Source organism: Lipotes vexillifer, unplaced genomic scaffold (genome assembly GCF_000442215.2).
Source record: "Lipotes vexillifer unplaced genomic scaffold, Lipotes_vexillifer_v1.1 scaffold259, whole genome shotgun sequence".
NCBI classification, from domain to species: domain Eukaryota; kingdom Metazoa; phylum Chordata; class Mammalia; order Artiodactyla; family Lipotidae; genus Lipotes; species Lipotes vexillifer.
The window spans coordinates 917215-932656 of NW_006797031.1; the positions used below are offsets into that span (position 1 = coordinate 917215).

The 15442-nt window shown below is 41.3% G+C and overlaps 1 protein-coding gene across 1 annotated transcript in view; it reads right to left on the reverse strand.

Moving 5' to 3' along the window:
• The window catches only part of KIAA2012 (KIAA2012 ortholog), a 120034-nt gene that overhangs the window by 98907 nt on the left and 5685 nt on the right, over nt 1-15442 (reverse strand). Inside the window, 3 exon segments of the mRNA XM_007469183.1 lie at nt 4215-4269; nt 4271-4371; nt 6416-6573. Of these exon segments, the coding sequence (XP_007469245.1) occupies nt 4215-4269; nt 4271-4371; nt 6416-6573 (314 nt within the window).

Genomic DNA, 15442 nt, shown 5'->3' on the forward strand with positions numbered 1-15442 from the left:
GCTGAACGGTATTATATGGCAGACTGGCTAAGTTGGGGCAGGGTGCTCTGGGGCGGGAGGATATAGAGAGGCATTCTTCCCTTTGGCTGTATCCCAGGTGATATTGAATATATGACTCAATCTATGTGAGGCAAACCAAGGTCCTTCTCAGTAAACATCATCTCTGGCTCATTTATCTATGCTTAACAGAAACAGGTTTGCAAGCAAGGTATTGGAAGTTTCAGTTGTTGAAAGGAGACCACACAACTTGGTCTCTCTCTATCTCAAATATGGGTTCAGATTACCCAAATAGTGTGCATGGGGGTAGTAATTTAGAGCTCTTAGAGAGCTTTTTTACCTGTGTCTTCTCCTATGGTTTTTTACAACAACCCAGAGAGAGTGGAACGCAGACACCACTACTACCATTTTACAGATGAGCAAACTAAGGATGCACAAAGCATAAGTGACTTAGCCAACATCACATTGTTGGGGGATCTGAGATTTGCAGCCGGGACTTTTGCTACTTTCTCCAATACAGTGTCTGGCAAGGAGAGGGAGACCAAGGGTAGATAAAGTTAAAACAAATAAACCATCAGTCAGGGTTCAGGCTATAGTCTCTAGCTATTTTTCCTTCCTACAAGTTGATTTTTGGTCCCTGTGATCATGGGCAATTGGGCATTACAATTATGCTTAAAAAACACAAGGTAGGGAGGTCTATAACTAACATTTATTGAGCACTTGCTATGAGCCAGATACTGCATTATCCCGTTTAAGTCCCACATCCAATCCTGTGAGGTATAGGTGGGTATGGTCATCTTCATTTTATAAATGAGGAAACTGAGGCCCAGAGAGGTCACATGGCTTAGAATCTGGTGCTAATGAGCACGTGTTTAGTCACTATTTAATATTGCCTCTCTGTTTCTGCCTGATTGTGACAGCTCCTCCATATATGGCATCAATTAGGGAAGTCACTTGATTCCTTAGGTGTGCAGTGTTGATCCACCCTCAAATGGAAGTACTGTAGTCCACAGTCCAGTATTTTTAGATCTTAGGGCATCAAAGTCTAAGGATATTAACTGGAGACACTAGAATTTTTGAAGCAAGAAGGCATTAGGCAATGGCGAGGTGGGGTGCCACCTGGGGAAGGGCAGAAGGTTCCAGCACAGGAGGATTACTGGGTGAGTTCACTACTCTTAGGACATGGATGGCCCAGAAACTTGATCTCATCAGTGCCTCAGAATCAACTGGTCTCAGGGATGTTGACCCACATTAGCAAAGTGCATAGAGACTGATGTATAGACCGGGGTATAATCACAAAGAGAAATACAATTGCCTGACCAGCATGTTTCCCATAGATGAACTATTGGACAAGGTTATGACCAAGATTCCTTGATAATGGAGTCTAGCCTCAAGGGAGGTATATGGTAGGCGTGCTTATGGCACCAGGCTCTGTGAATCTGCAATGCTCTTCTCCACTCCGTTTGATAGATCAGACTCTCTACTTATCCTGACCAGATCCTTTTGCAAGTACAGGGCTTGGTTTGTTTCTGGACCATTGTTTCTGGAAAATTCCTTTTTCATTTCAGAAAAATTAACTTTCTATTATGTTAGGCTCTTGTCCTTTCCTTCTCGTTTCTCAAAAACTCTGGTACTAGTCAAGACCCTATTCTTTGCCCAGTCATCTTTATCCAGTCATCTTTCCCCATCTCCCTTAGCAAAGCAAATCTGTCTCTTTTAATGCTTCAAGTTCCCAAGAATAATATTGACAGGTAGAACCTCCATAGTACTGAACAGCTTACAGACAGCTCCCAATAATTTTCTGTGCGGTAACGAGGTAGGCCTTATTATGTCCATTACAGAGATAAGCAAACAGGCTCAAAGAGGTTGAGTGATTTGCTCAAGGTCTTACATCTAGTAAGAGAAAGAACAGCCATTGCAGAACAGCCAAAGCCTGTATTTTTTCTTATGATATTGCCACAAAACCACAGGTTAAAGAGTGTTAGAGTGAAAAAGACATAAGAAATCGTCTAAAATCTAGACTCTAGATATGCACTGTCCAATACAGTAGCCACTAGCCACATGTGGCTATTTAGATGTAAATTAATTAAGAGTAAATAAAATTTTAAAACTCATTTTCACAGTCACACTACCTACATTTCAAGGGCTCAATAGCCACATGTGGCTGATGGCTACTATATTGGAATTGGACAGCATATATATATATATATATATATATATATATATAAAATATATACACATATATATATATATAATATATATGTATGAAGGTGTATATGGTATATGTAAAACATACCTTATACATATATATACATTTTTTTATCCATTCCTTAAAATTGTATACATTTTTTCCTCTTCAAGATAGGATTTTTGTTGTGGTTGCATTGTGGTTGAGAAAAAAATGCCCATGTACATATGACTAATATGATGTAAGAAAAAGAGCTTCAACTTCTTACTTTTCAAACCTTATACAAGTTGCTATATTCCTAAAAGATGAGAGACCTTCAAACAACCTCTTAACATCTGGTCACTTTCCTTTACATATATATAAAACTAAGATAATACCTGGATCTAGAGATAATCGTGAAGACTGTATGTGTGCAATAAGGAGTGCACAGTGAGGAGTAGGTTTCCTTTCCTTCTACTTATTACATCATAGACTACCTTGTGAGGCAGTGATTATTTTTCTCTGTATGGTGCAGGTCAGCAAAGGAGATTTGTTCACATTACCAGTTTAAGTTCTACCACATTGTGTTCTACCAAATTGGCAGATAAAAAATTACTTTCTGAACTTTTGGAACTAGACTATCCAAGGTAGCAATTCTGAAACAAATCAGAGAGAGAGAAACCATTTGGGGCGATAGAGAGAGGAAAGCTAAAAGAATGAGGACCATTCTGTGCTAAACTCATGGTGAATGCCTGAAGTTAAAGCAGAGTCTGGAGAAGGCTCCTTTTCCATGAGAGAATTAGCACACAAACCAGTGGAAAATCCTACCCAGGAAGTAAAATCACCTACACAATTCATCACAATTGTTGTTTCTTTGATGATTTGTTTTTATGTTTACTTACATGCTTAAATTTTTAGCTCCAAAGGAAAAGAAAATGGGAAATCACAGTATTTATTTAATGAGTTCAAGATTATATTGAGAGTTTGTGATGTACTAGGCACCATGCAAGATATTAGGGATGCTGGCACATACCACCTAGTAATTTCATGGAGAATCTAGGAATAATTATGAAGGAAAAAATTCCAAACTAGGGGAAACATTTATTTAAAGATGAATTGATTCTTTAATTTCAGATACAGCTAGGTTTTTTTTGATTGTGTTTAAAAATTATATGCAAATGCCATGATATATATATATATATATATAAAATATATACACGTATATACATATATACATAAACATACATGTATATATATATATACACACACACATATATGTATAAAAATATATATATATGTATAAAACATTCCATCATTGCAGAAAGTACTATTGGATGGTGCTGGTCTAGACTAACTCCCTCATTCTACAGATAAGGACAATGAAAGCCAGAATCCCTAGACCTTATTTTGGAAAACTTCATTTTTTTTTTTTTTTTTTACATCTTTATTAGAGTATAATTGCTTTACAATGGTGTGTTAGTTTCTGCTTTATAACAAAGTGAATCAGTTATACATACGTTCCAATATCTCTTCCCTCTCGCGTCTCCCTCCCTCCTACCCTCCGTATCCCACCCCTCCAGGCGGTCACAAAGCACCCAGCTGATCTCTCTGTGCTATGCGGCTGCTTCCCACTAGCTATCTACCTTACGTTTGGTAGTGTATATATGTCCATGCCTCTCTCTCGCTTTGTCACAGCTTACCCTTCCCCCTCCCCATATCCTCAAGTCCATTCTCTAGTAGGTCTGTGTCTTTATTCCTGTCTTACCCCTAGGTTCTTCATGACATTTTTTTTTCTTAAATTCCATATATATGTGTTAGCATACGGTATTTGTCTTTCTCTTTCTGACTTACTTCACTCTGTATGACAGACTCTAGATCTATCCACCTCATTACAAATAGCTCAATTTCGTTTCTTTTTAAGGCTGAGTAATATTCCATTGTATATATGTGCCACATCTTCTTTATCCATTCATCCGATGATGGAAAACTTCATTTTAAGCTGTTAAAAATCCAAGTATTTGAGGTCTGGTTTTATAAAATCAACATGTACCTTGTTCCAAAGATTTTCCTGGTTGAATCCAAAATGGAGGGAAGACAGGCAGGATGATGGTATTTGGGGGGTACACCTGAAAGATCCTGTTGTGGCCTGAGATTCTTTGGTACATTAAGTTGACTTTCCTGGAGCAGGACAGAATCCTTGATGTATCCTGAAGAGTAGGTCAGGAGTTATTGGTAGAAGTAATGGTTGCCAGTCTAGAGGTCTTGGTGATAACTACAAGGTTCCCCACTTACATTAGTCTTAGTTTTGGACATTGCCCATTAAGGAAGACAGTTCAAAGATGCGAGAGATTAAAAAATCAGATAGAAGACATGGAGGGTTCTCTGTCTAGTGTCTTGGGTGCCTCTGGTCCTGTGCCACATATATACTTCTTCCGCTCCACCATTCCCAGGAATTGAAACACGGCTGCTTCTCTGGGGTTGGGTAAAAGGCACCTCCTGCCTCGGGAGGAAATCTAAAGGTTTCTCCTGGATATATCCTGCTTGCTTCTGCAACCCCCATGATTTTCAATCCATTCTATAAGTATTTATTGAGGGCCTATCAATGGTCCCACCTCTCTACTGGGCAGTAGGGTGGATACAGAAAAACCAGACATGGGTCCTTTTTAAAGGCACTAATAGTCTGTTGGAGTGCCAAAGCTCTCCTCTGCTCTATGTGTGTGGTCCCAGGTGTCAGTGTTATATAAGGCCAGAAAATGAGGAGCTCAACATTGGCTGGATTTGTCAGAGAAGGCTTTGTAGATGTGTGCCTGAAGGGTGGCGAGGATTTATCATAGGAGTGGAAAGATGGGAACATACCAGCATCACAAACGTGGTGAGCTCTGAGATGTGAAGGAAGGGGGTGGCAGAGTCCACTGGGCCAATGATCTCATATCCCAGTATTGTCTTTGCTCCTCCAGCTTGAGAGTCTCACCCTCAAGAAGGCCTTTGGTGAGGAATTATGGCAAGAGGCCCAAGAATGCACGTACACATGGACCTTTCCTTAAACCACACATTGTAGCTATATGACTTTCACAGAAGGGTCTGAGACATTTTTTGATGTTAAGAGGGGATCTCCTCCTTGAAGATGTTGGGCTTGGGCCATGGGGCAGTGGCCTGCTCTGCCCTCCGCCCCACCCAACAATAAACATATCTCTGGTTGAGAGGCTCTTTCTCACAAGTGTTAGATAAATGGGACTGCCTGGAACCGTGGGTCCGCCATGAATGGTAAACCAATTACTGGACAAACCCACATTTCTCATTTTCCTTCAAGTCATCACTTATTGGGGAGACAGTTGTTTTCTCTCCTTTTCCGAAGTAAACCTGTAAAGCAAGAAGAAAGGCAGTTTTCCTCTGGTCCCGTCTGTTCATTGGTGCTGAAGAGGTGGCAGCTAGCTGAGTAGGCACTGGCAAATGCTACTGCTCTCCCCTCTCTTCCCCAGTAGGTTTGCCAAATAAAATACGGGATGTCCAGTTAAAATTGAATTTCAGATAAACAATGAATACTTTTTTAGTAGGAATATGTACCAAATATTACAAGCGTAACTTTTTTGTGCGTGCCTCTGTGTGTATGTGCACGTGTGTAGGCGCTAAATCTGGCAACTCTAATTCCCAGCCATTGCCTGTTTTTATTTTTAAGCCATTACAGAGTGTGTTTGGGGTCTCTGTTCAGCAGCAGGGTGTCTGTCTCACTCCTGGGTGGGTTGTGCTGGAGAGCCACCTTCTTTGAGGAGGAGGCCTAACATTTCTACGTCCTGGGGGATCTGAGGTCCCTCTGAAGGGGAAGTAGGGGATGTTGGGAAGAGGGTGGCACCTGGGGTGTGGGGAGGATCTGGCTTCTGGTTTCAGCTTTGCTTTTGGCTGAATGACCTTGGACAAATTACTTTGCCCCTCTGGGCGTCTTTCTCCTTCCCTTGTAAAAGATTGGGATTGCACTGGAGGATCTGGAGTCTCTGCATGGGGAAGCTTGGGAAGCATGTTCTGCTTGGGATGCAGAGCATGAGACTGTTGAGAGGCAGTAGAGGGAAGGCAAGACTTCAGGCTGCACTCCCTCTGCACACGTGGGGGAAGCTGACGGGCGAAATGTGCGACGGCACAATTAACACAGAATTGGGCCTGAAATTCTGCTGTTTCAGACCTTGATGGAAAACACTCTGACACCAGAATGCGAGGCGGGGAGGCTCAAGGTGCACCTCCTCCTATGTCCCCACTGACCTGCACATTGGAGCCTGTACATGGTGTCAGGGGGCCACGTCCGCAGGAGGCTGCGGAGATATCTCTTGGCTGAATACCCAGGCTCGATCCGCCGTAGCCCCTGGCTCTCTGGTTGGCTTCGGAAGTGGAGGTACAGCTGCCAGGCTCTGTCCTGCTCTCTCTGTGGGGACACCAGTCAGGAAACAGCATGGCTGCTGAGCTGGGAGCCTCCCAGTGATACAGGCTGGCTAGCACAATCCTCATCAGTAATCCGGGAGACTCCCAGAAGGTGCTGGAAGGCACCAGAAACAGATGCCTCGGCCAACAGACATAAACCAAGAGCCTACCAAGCAAAGCTCTGAAAGGCCCCTGTGGATCTGCAGTTGGAAGGAGAAGGAGAAATGAGAAATACCAGATCCCATCTTGAGACAGAACACCAGAAAATGATAAAGAGCCTCAAAAGAAAACACATCATTTAGTTCAGCCTGTGGAAATCATTTTAGGATCTTAAAAAGTGGCCCCGTATGAGAAAGCCAGGTCGACAAATCAGCATCAGCGTTCAATGTTTGCAATATGAATAATGGGACAGACAAACTCTGTCCGTGTTCACGAGGAGCATGGCATTTTGAAAACATCTGGTTCTGCTGCATTTCCTTTCAGCCAGGGAGAAGTTTCTGGGAATCTACCTGCCAAAGTCACTATGCAAGACATCATGGGAAATAAATGAGAATAATAACATCTTACACTTGGCTAGGGCTTTATCTTATACAAATAATTTTCACCTCATTATAATCCTTTAAGGTGGACAAGTTAATATCATAACCACTTAAATGAGGTAGAAATTCTCTAAGGATAATCAGTTAAGCACAAGAATAGCAAACACATGGTCCTTGTGTTGACATCTCTCCTCATCCCTGTTGTCCATGGCAGACATCACCAATCAATCACAGCACTCTTGACTGAAGAACTGATTGTGATCTGAGTCTTTGCTTTTTCTCTGGAGAAAAAGCGACAAATAAGGCAGATTGATAACTAATATATAAATTGACTAAAGGTAAAAAAAAAAAAGCATGGCTTATTATTCAATTGGCTCTACTCTCTCAGAATTTGTTAATTAAATGAATGCTTGGAATCCAAGCACAGAGCATCACCTGGTCCTTGATGTCTGGACAGTTTATGTGGCAAGTACTTCAAGTGCAAAAAGAGCCTGAAAAACTCAGCCCCACATAAATCTTGAGGCTTTTTCCAGAGGACATGAGAGAGGAGGTTGTAGGGAGGGCAGTGGACACAAAATGACTTAAGTTCTTTCACTCACTCCATTTTTTCCTTTGGTCATGCAATAAAAATTTGTTGAGCACCTTCTACGTGCCAGGCACTGTGTTAAGCCCTGATCTATGGAGCCACTAGATCCAAGGCTTTTTCTGGATGAACTGGAACTTCATTTCCTACTGTAAATCTTTGCTTCCAATGACTTCCCTCTAAATGTGATAAAACCAAGCCTCCTCTGGGATGCTGTGGCCCTGGTGCAGATGGCATGATGCCCTGTCTGATCTGGATAAGAGCCCTTTGTTTTTCAGTAGGGGGCATTTCTGAAGCACCTGCTTGGTTCTGTAGCTTTGCTCGGCCACTTGCTCAATGTGGCAGGGAGTTGCCGAGAAGAATTAGGGAATCCCTTATCCTGGAATTTGGCACATCTAGATACATTTTTGCCTTGAGTTTGAAAGCTGATCTTGGCCTCTGTATTAGTTTCTTATTGCTGTTTAACAGATTACCATACACTTAGTGGCTTTTTATTATTATTATTATTTTTCGGCCGTGCTGCGTGGCTTGCGCAATATTAGTTCCCCGACCAGGGATTGAACCTGGGCCCCTGGAGTGAAAGCGCTGAGTCCTAACCACTGGACCACCAGAGAATTCCCCCCTTAGTGGATTTTTTTTTTTTTAATAAATTTATTTATTTATGGCTGCGTTGGGTCTTCGTTGCCGTTCATGGGCTTTCTCTAGTTGCAGCAAGGGCGGGCTACTCTTTTTTGCAGTGTGCGGGCTTCTCATTGCGGTGGCTTCTCTTTTTGCGGAGCACAGGCTCCAGGCACGCGAGCTTCAGTAGTTGTGGCTTGTGGGCTCTAGAGTGCAGGCTCAGTAGTTGTGGTGCACAGGTTTTGTTGCTCCGTGGCATGTGGGATCTTCCCAAACTCGGGCTCGAACCCATGTCCCTTGCATTGGCAGGTGGATTCTTAACCACTGCCCCACCAGGGAAGTGCCCTTAGTGGCTTTAAATGATACAAATTTGTTATTTTACAGTGCTGGAGGTCAGAAGTTTGAAACGGGTCTCACAGGGCTAAAATCAAGGTGTTACAGGGCTTTCTGGAGGCTCTAGGGAAGAATCTGTTCCTTTGCTTTTTCCAGTTTCTAGAGGCTGCCTGCGTTCCTTGGCCTGTGACCCCTTCCTCCATCTTCAAAGCCAGCAGCATTGGGCTGAGTCCTTCTCATGCTGCCATCTCTCTGGTTCTCTCTTTTGATTCCTTCTTGCCCTTTTAAGGATCCCTGCGATTATACTGGGTCTGCCCTGATAATCCAGGATAACAGCCTTGTTTTAAGGCCATCTGGTTAGTAATCTTAATTCCACCTGCAACCTTAATCTCCCTTTGCCATATAACCTAGTATATTCATAAGTTCCAGCAATTAGGTTGTAGACATCTTTGGGGGGGCCATTATTCTGCCTACCACAGCTTCTTTAAGTTATTTTTTCTAGTTTTCTGGTTCCTGTTCGTAGTTTCTCAGATTATGCCTGTGAAGTTGGTTCATAAATTTCACATCTCACTGGATTAACTGAAGTACTAACGGGAGGCCGCAGGCCTGCTTAGGTTACCAGAAAGCTCACTCAGGGTTGAATCTATTCACCCATTTCCAACATGTAGAATAATAAGTTAACTGGAAAAAAGCAAGGTATTAGAAAGAATGTATAGTACAACTACAATCCCATTAAAGTTTATTTTATAAATGTATAATCATGGTGGAAAGACTGGAAGAAAATACATTAAAATTCTAATAACAACAGTATTAGGCTGTTGGGCATAATATTACAGATAGTTTTTTCTTCTCTCTTTTTTTATGGAATCAAAATTTCAGTAAAATAGATTATATTATAAATGGCAAACACGTTAAAAATTAATGTATTTTATTGCACCCACCGTCCTTGCACACATTCTCCATATTTTTCTATTCCTTCTCCAACATTATCCTGAACCTCTAACCACCAAAATTACTCTAAAACATAAAAGGAGGCAGAAGGGAGCCAGGAAGGGAGTTTCTGGAACAGGGGAATAAACGATAGCAGGAGGTTGGCTGCCGATGGTTCCAGACTTCTCAGGCCTGCCTTGGCTTTGCTAATCAACCCCAGCTTTTGGTTCTTCTGAAATGAGTAATTAGTGTGCACAGAGGGGTCTCTTATCCACACTCCACCGGGAATGCTTCCTCTAACGAGGGACTTGCTCTGGCCCGCCAGCTCCCTGGTGCTCCCCCGGCCTCCATGTGCAGAGGGGCAAAGGGGCGCCCGCGCATCTGTCCGCAGCCCCACACTGGCTGTCATGGCCACCCCACCTCGGTCCTGGCAGGCAAGGGTTTTCAGAAGGTGGAAGGAGCCCATGTGTGCAGTACTCCCGCCCAGCAGATATGCGGTGGCAGGGTGCCAGTGTCCCCAGGAAGACAAGAAATGCCCAGATCGCCAGCTGTCATCGTACCACAGAGGGTGGGCACCCTTTGTGTGCAGGAGTCAACAGAGAGGTAAAGAGAGAAATCCAGCTCTCCCAGCTCTCTGTAGTTTGACCCCACCCACTTCTCCAGGTAAGAGCCACACCTGTCTAATTACTCTGACTTTGCCCACTCTCCCCCCTGGGCTTTCACTGACCTATGCCTGGAGGGTCGCGCTCCATTTATTTTTTACCACAAGACCCAGCTCAGATTCTACCTCCTCCACGACGCCACTCTAGATTTTCCTAGTAGGAAGCAATCTCAGTCTCTACCATCTTTATACTTTGACAGCATATTAATAAATTATAGTCTAGTTCCTCTCATGGGCAGCCTTGTATCAGGTATCACAGGAGCACAAATCTGCCTACCTGACCACATTGTACACCCAGCCCTGCTGGGTAGAGGTTATGACCTCCCACCGCCACACCCTGGCAACTAATATGTTCATCTAACAACTACCTGTTGAGAATTTGCCATGTGTCAGGCAATGTTCAAGGCACTGACTATTTAATAACTACTCAAGATGTTAGCTCAATGGAATAGAAATCCCCCAAATGTCTGTACTTTCCTGCTCACCACCTGTACCTCGAGCTGCCCACTCCAGTCAGAAGTCCTTCTCTCCGGAGGAGCATAGCTGGTGTCTCCTGCCCCTTGGTCAGGCTTGCCGGAGTTAGTGTGCCCTGGCAAAGGCCAAGCCTTATTAGAATAGAGGGTAACCACCATTGTTGTTGCACCTGTGCAGGTGTGCCTGGAGCCAGACTTGGGGCTGCCAGGTGAGTGCAACCAGAGTTGAGGTGAGGGTGAGGTGGGAGGGGAGAGATGTGTGTCCACTTGCAGCTGTGCCTGAGAAGTCTTCTCAGCCCCAGCCTGACTTTAATCAGCCTCATGTAAACACTGCCACTTTCAGCTAGCTCTTTTCTCTGCAGGTTTAATTTCTGAGAGTCTGTACAAATGATACTATCTCTCTCACATATCTTTGGTGGCCATATGTTCCTGAGTATCAAGCCATTAAGAAGAGAATCATAAGGTGGTCTGAATTTTCCCATAGTTGCAATGTTGTAACAGGGTTTGATTCTCAACCAAACCGTTTAGCATCAAAGATTTGACCAGCCATATGTCACAAAAGCAAAGAAGATACAACAACTAGAAATGAAAACAGAAAAAATTAATCTTCAGTTTCTTTAAGAGCTCAGTCTGCTTCAGTCTGAATCCTGGCTCCATTGCTTACTAGCTGTGTGGCTTTGGGGAAATTACTTGACCCATCTGTGCCTCAGTTTCTTTATCTGTCAAATAAGGATGATAAAAATACATACCCTGCCTGCAAAAATAAATGAAGTTGGATCCTTACCTTGCATCATAGACAGAAGTTAACTCAAAGTAGAATAGACTTATGAGCTAAAACTATAAAATTCTTAGAAGAAAACGTAGGGGAAAAGCTTCACAACATTGGATTTGGTGATGATTTCTTGGATATGACACCAAAAGAATAGGCAACAGAAGAAAAAATAGATAAGCTGGACTTCATGTAAAGCTTGGGACTTCCCTGGCAGTCAGTGGTTAAGACTCCGTGCTTCCACTGCAGGGGGTATGGATTCAATCCCTGGTGGGGGAAGTAAGATCCTGCATGCCACGTGGCCAAAAAAAAAAAAAAAAAAAGAAAGAAAATGTAAAACTTTTGTGCATCAAAGGATGCTAGCAGGAGTGAAAAGGCAACCCACAGAATGGGAGAAATTATTTGCAAATCATATATATCTGATAAGGGATTAATATGCAGAATGTATAAAGAACCCTTACAACTCAAAAACAAAAAACCAAACAACCTGATTTTAAAATGGGCAAAGGACTCAGAGAGACGATTTTCCAAAGAAGAGACACAAATGGCCAATAAGCACATAAAAAGATGCTAAATATTACTTGTTACTAAGGTATGCAAATCAAAACCACAATGAGATACCGCTTCATACCCATTAAGATAGCCATTATTAAAAAAAACCCACAGAAAATAACAAGTGTTGTTGAAGATTTGTAGAAATTGAAACCCTTGGGCATTGCTAATGGGAATGTAAAATGATACAGCGAGTATGGAAAACAGTATGGCGCTTCCTCAAAAAACAAAAAATAGAATTACATATGATCCAGCAATTCTACTTTGTGTATATACTCAAAAGAATTAAAAGCAGGGACACTGACAGGTATTTGTACATCCAGGTTTATAGCAGCATTATTCACAATAGCCAAAACATGGAAGCAATTTGTGTCCATCAGCTGATGAATGAATAAACAAAATGTGGTATATACACATAGTGAATCATTATTCAGCTTTAAAAAGAAAGGAAATTCTGATACATGCTACAATATGAATGAACCTTGAAGACATTATGCTAAATGAAATAAACCAATTACAAAATATTAAAAGGTAACTATGTATTATTTCACTCATATGAGGTACTTACAGTGGTCAAATTCATAGACACAAAAAGTAGAATGATGGAAAATAGGGAATTACTGTTTAATGTGTAGAGAGTTTCAGTTTTGCTAGATAAAGAAGTTTTGGAGATGGATGGTGGTAATGGTTGTATAACAATGAGAATGTACTTACTGCCACTCAACTGTATACTTAAAATTGATTAAAATGGTAAATTTTATGTATATTTTACAACAATAAAAAGTACACATAAAGTTGTTGTGAGGATTAAATGCGATAGTAAGTATAAAGTGCTTAGAATGGTGATGGGTACAATAGTATTACGTAAGTGTTAGACTATTACTTAAGTGTTAGCCGTCATTATAAATATTCTCTATCTAGTGGTTATACAAGGGAACCAATGGATGAAATACATAAAGCCAAGCCTACTGGATCATATATATGGCTTACTTGAACATGTTACCTAACGACCCAGATTGGTTTTAATGAAAATCTGATTTGTGTAATAAAGGATTTTAAGGGATGTGTTGGAAGACCAAGATCCCTTTTAAAAAATACTGTTAAAGCAGGAGAGATGTTTCTTCTCCCTGGAGCATGTGGAATCTTCAGAATTAGGCCCTCTAGGGACTAAAAGTAGGGCTTTGGACTCAATTGTCCAGGTTCCAATTCTAGCTCCACCACTTAGATGTATAATTTGGGGGAAGTTAATTAATTTCAAACCCCCATTTTTCCTACTACAAAATGGAAGTAATGGTGGCACCCAGCTCATTAGCTTGTGCAGATTGGGTGTGGTTATAGAGATTAAATGCCTGGCCTACACCAAGCACTCAACAAGTGTTAGCTATTACTGACAATACCTTTGACCTCATCATTATGGATGACCCATGATTCTCTCCTGATCTTTCCTACTTCTAGGTTTATTAAAGGCTCTAAGTACAACTGCTCAGGATCTGCTCAAATGGAGCACACTTGGCAGCATGAGTGCAGTCAAGCCACTCTTTCTCCCCTCGCTGCTTTGGTACCTCCTAGAACCTTGCTGACAGCCATCAGAGCACTTTGTAGGGACACCATCAAACCAGTAGCAGGTAATTGATTAGGACTTGCAAAGGGAACTTTGTCTTCCTGATCTTTGGCTGAAAAGATAATTTATTATTCTTCCTATTTTTCTATATCTTTCTATTTTGTATAATGAGCTGATGTTATTAGAGTGGAAAAATAAACTTTATTCAAAAAACATAACTTATCACAATATTACTTGATAAAATAGTAGTCTGAAAGTGCCTTCATGGGTTGTATATTGACTGAAAACACCAACTAAAGAGTTAAGCACCTTGAGTACTGAGATGTGGGGAGAGATTAGGCAGTATGAAATCAGTGGAACAAGGTTGACAATACTCTTAAATGTAATCACACTTATAAGGGAGATGGCAGATGCAATACAATCTCGGTTGAAACCAGCTATTTTAAACTGAATCCTGTTCATGCTTCAATGGGATAAAGAAATGGGATGCTCTGTGAACTGAATTTTTAAAACATATTATTTCGAATACATTATTTAATCAATGTACCATGTTGGACATGTAAAAAATATCACCGGATTTGCAAAATTTTAAAAATATAAGAATAAGAAATATGAAAACAATGTGAGAATTGTTTAAAATTTCCAATGATTTGAGAGGTACTTGAGGTTTCTGCTATGCTTCAAAAGCATCATTAGGAGTATCATTTAGATACTGCCCCAAATTATGGTTATTTAGATTTCATAGCTATTTGATTTTTAAATATGTGATGGGAAGCTGGACGAATTAGAGGCCTCAAGAAGAATGGTTTTAATTTTGGGAATGTTTGTACCGTATTTCCTTCTGTTTTAAAAAAAAACCAATCAAGCAACACATCTGTGTGTATCTAGAAGTGTAAGAACTCTGACATCTAATCTCTCGATTTAGCGTATTTATCTTTGCTCACTAGGAAGTTGGGCCATCAAGAAAGTTAAGGAGTAGGTGTGTATTGAGCTATAAAATGAAACCCAGATGGATTGCCACATGCATGTCATTAGATCCATATGTAGAACTGGAGGTGGTGTGAGATGTTTTAAAAATTTAATTCACCTTCCTGCGACAGCCTTGATTGTCACAGGTCTGAGTGGAGCCTGCGTTGTGTAGGTTTCCTGATTCACAGTTTAGCCAGGAGAGATCCTTCTGTGAGCAGCGCTTCTCTATTGGTTACCCAACCTCCCTTTTATTCCCCTCCCCACTTTGGCTCTTTTATTTTGAGTGTCGTGTTTTTAACTCTTGGACTATACTATTTGGACGAAGAAATACTGATCCTGAGGAACAGATGGTGTGGTTATTGCGGGGCTCAGTTTACAGCACTGTTTCTATTCTGTTTCCCACCTGGCTCTCTAGGGTTAACCTGGCCTTCCCTTTCATTGTCTACCTCCTTCAAAGTCATAGTTTTGTTGTTTTTTGGATAGGTAAGAAGTGGATTTACTTAGAGAGAAACACTCCATAGACAAAGTGTGGGCCATCTCAGAAGGCGAGAGGCACGGAAATATGGCATGGTTAGTTTTTATGGGCTGGGTAAATTCATAGGCTAATGAGGGGAAGGATTACTTCAACTATCAATATTTTGGGGAAGGGGCGGAGATTTCTAGGAATGGGGCCACCACCCACTTTTTGATCTTTGATGGTCGGCCTCAGAACTGTCATGGTGCTGGTGGGTATGTCACTTAGACAAATTTTTTATTTTAAAAATTCCATGACTTGAAAAAAATAATGTTTGGTGAAAAGATATGTATGAATAAAAATATGACTTATAGTCCCACCACCCATGGTTAAATTTTTTTTTTTTTTTTTTTTTTTTTTTTTTTTTTT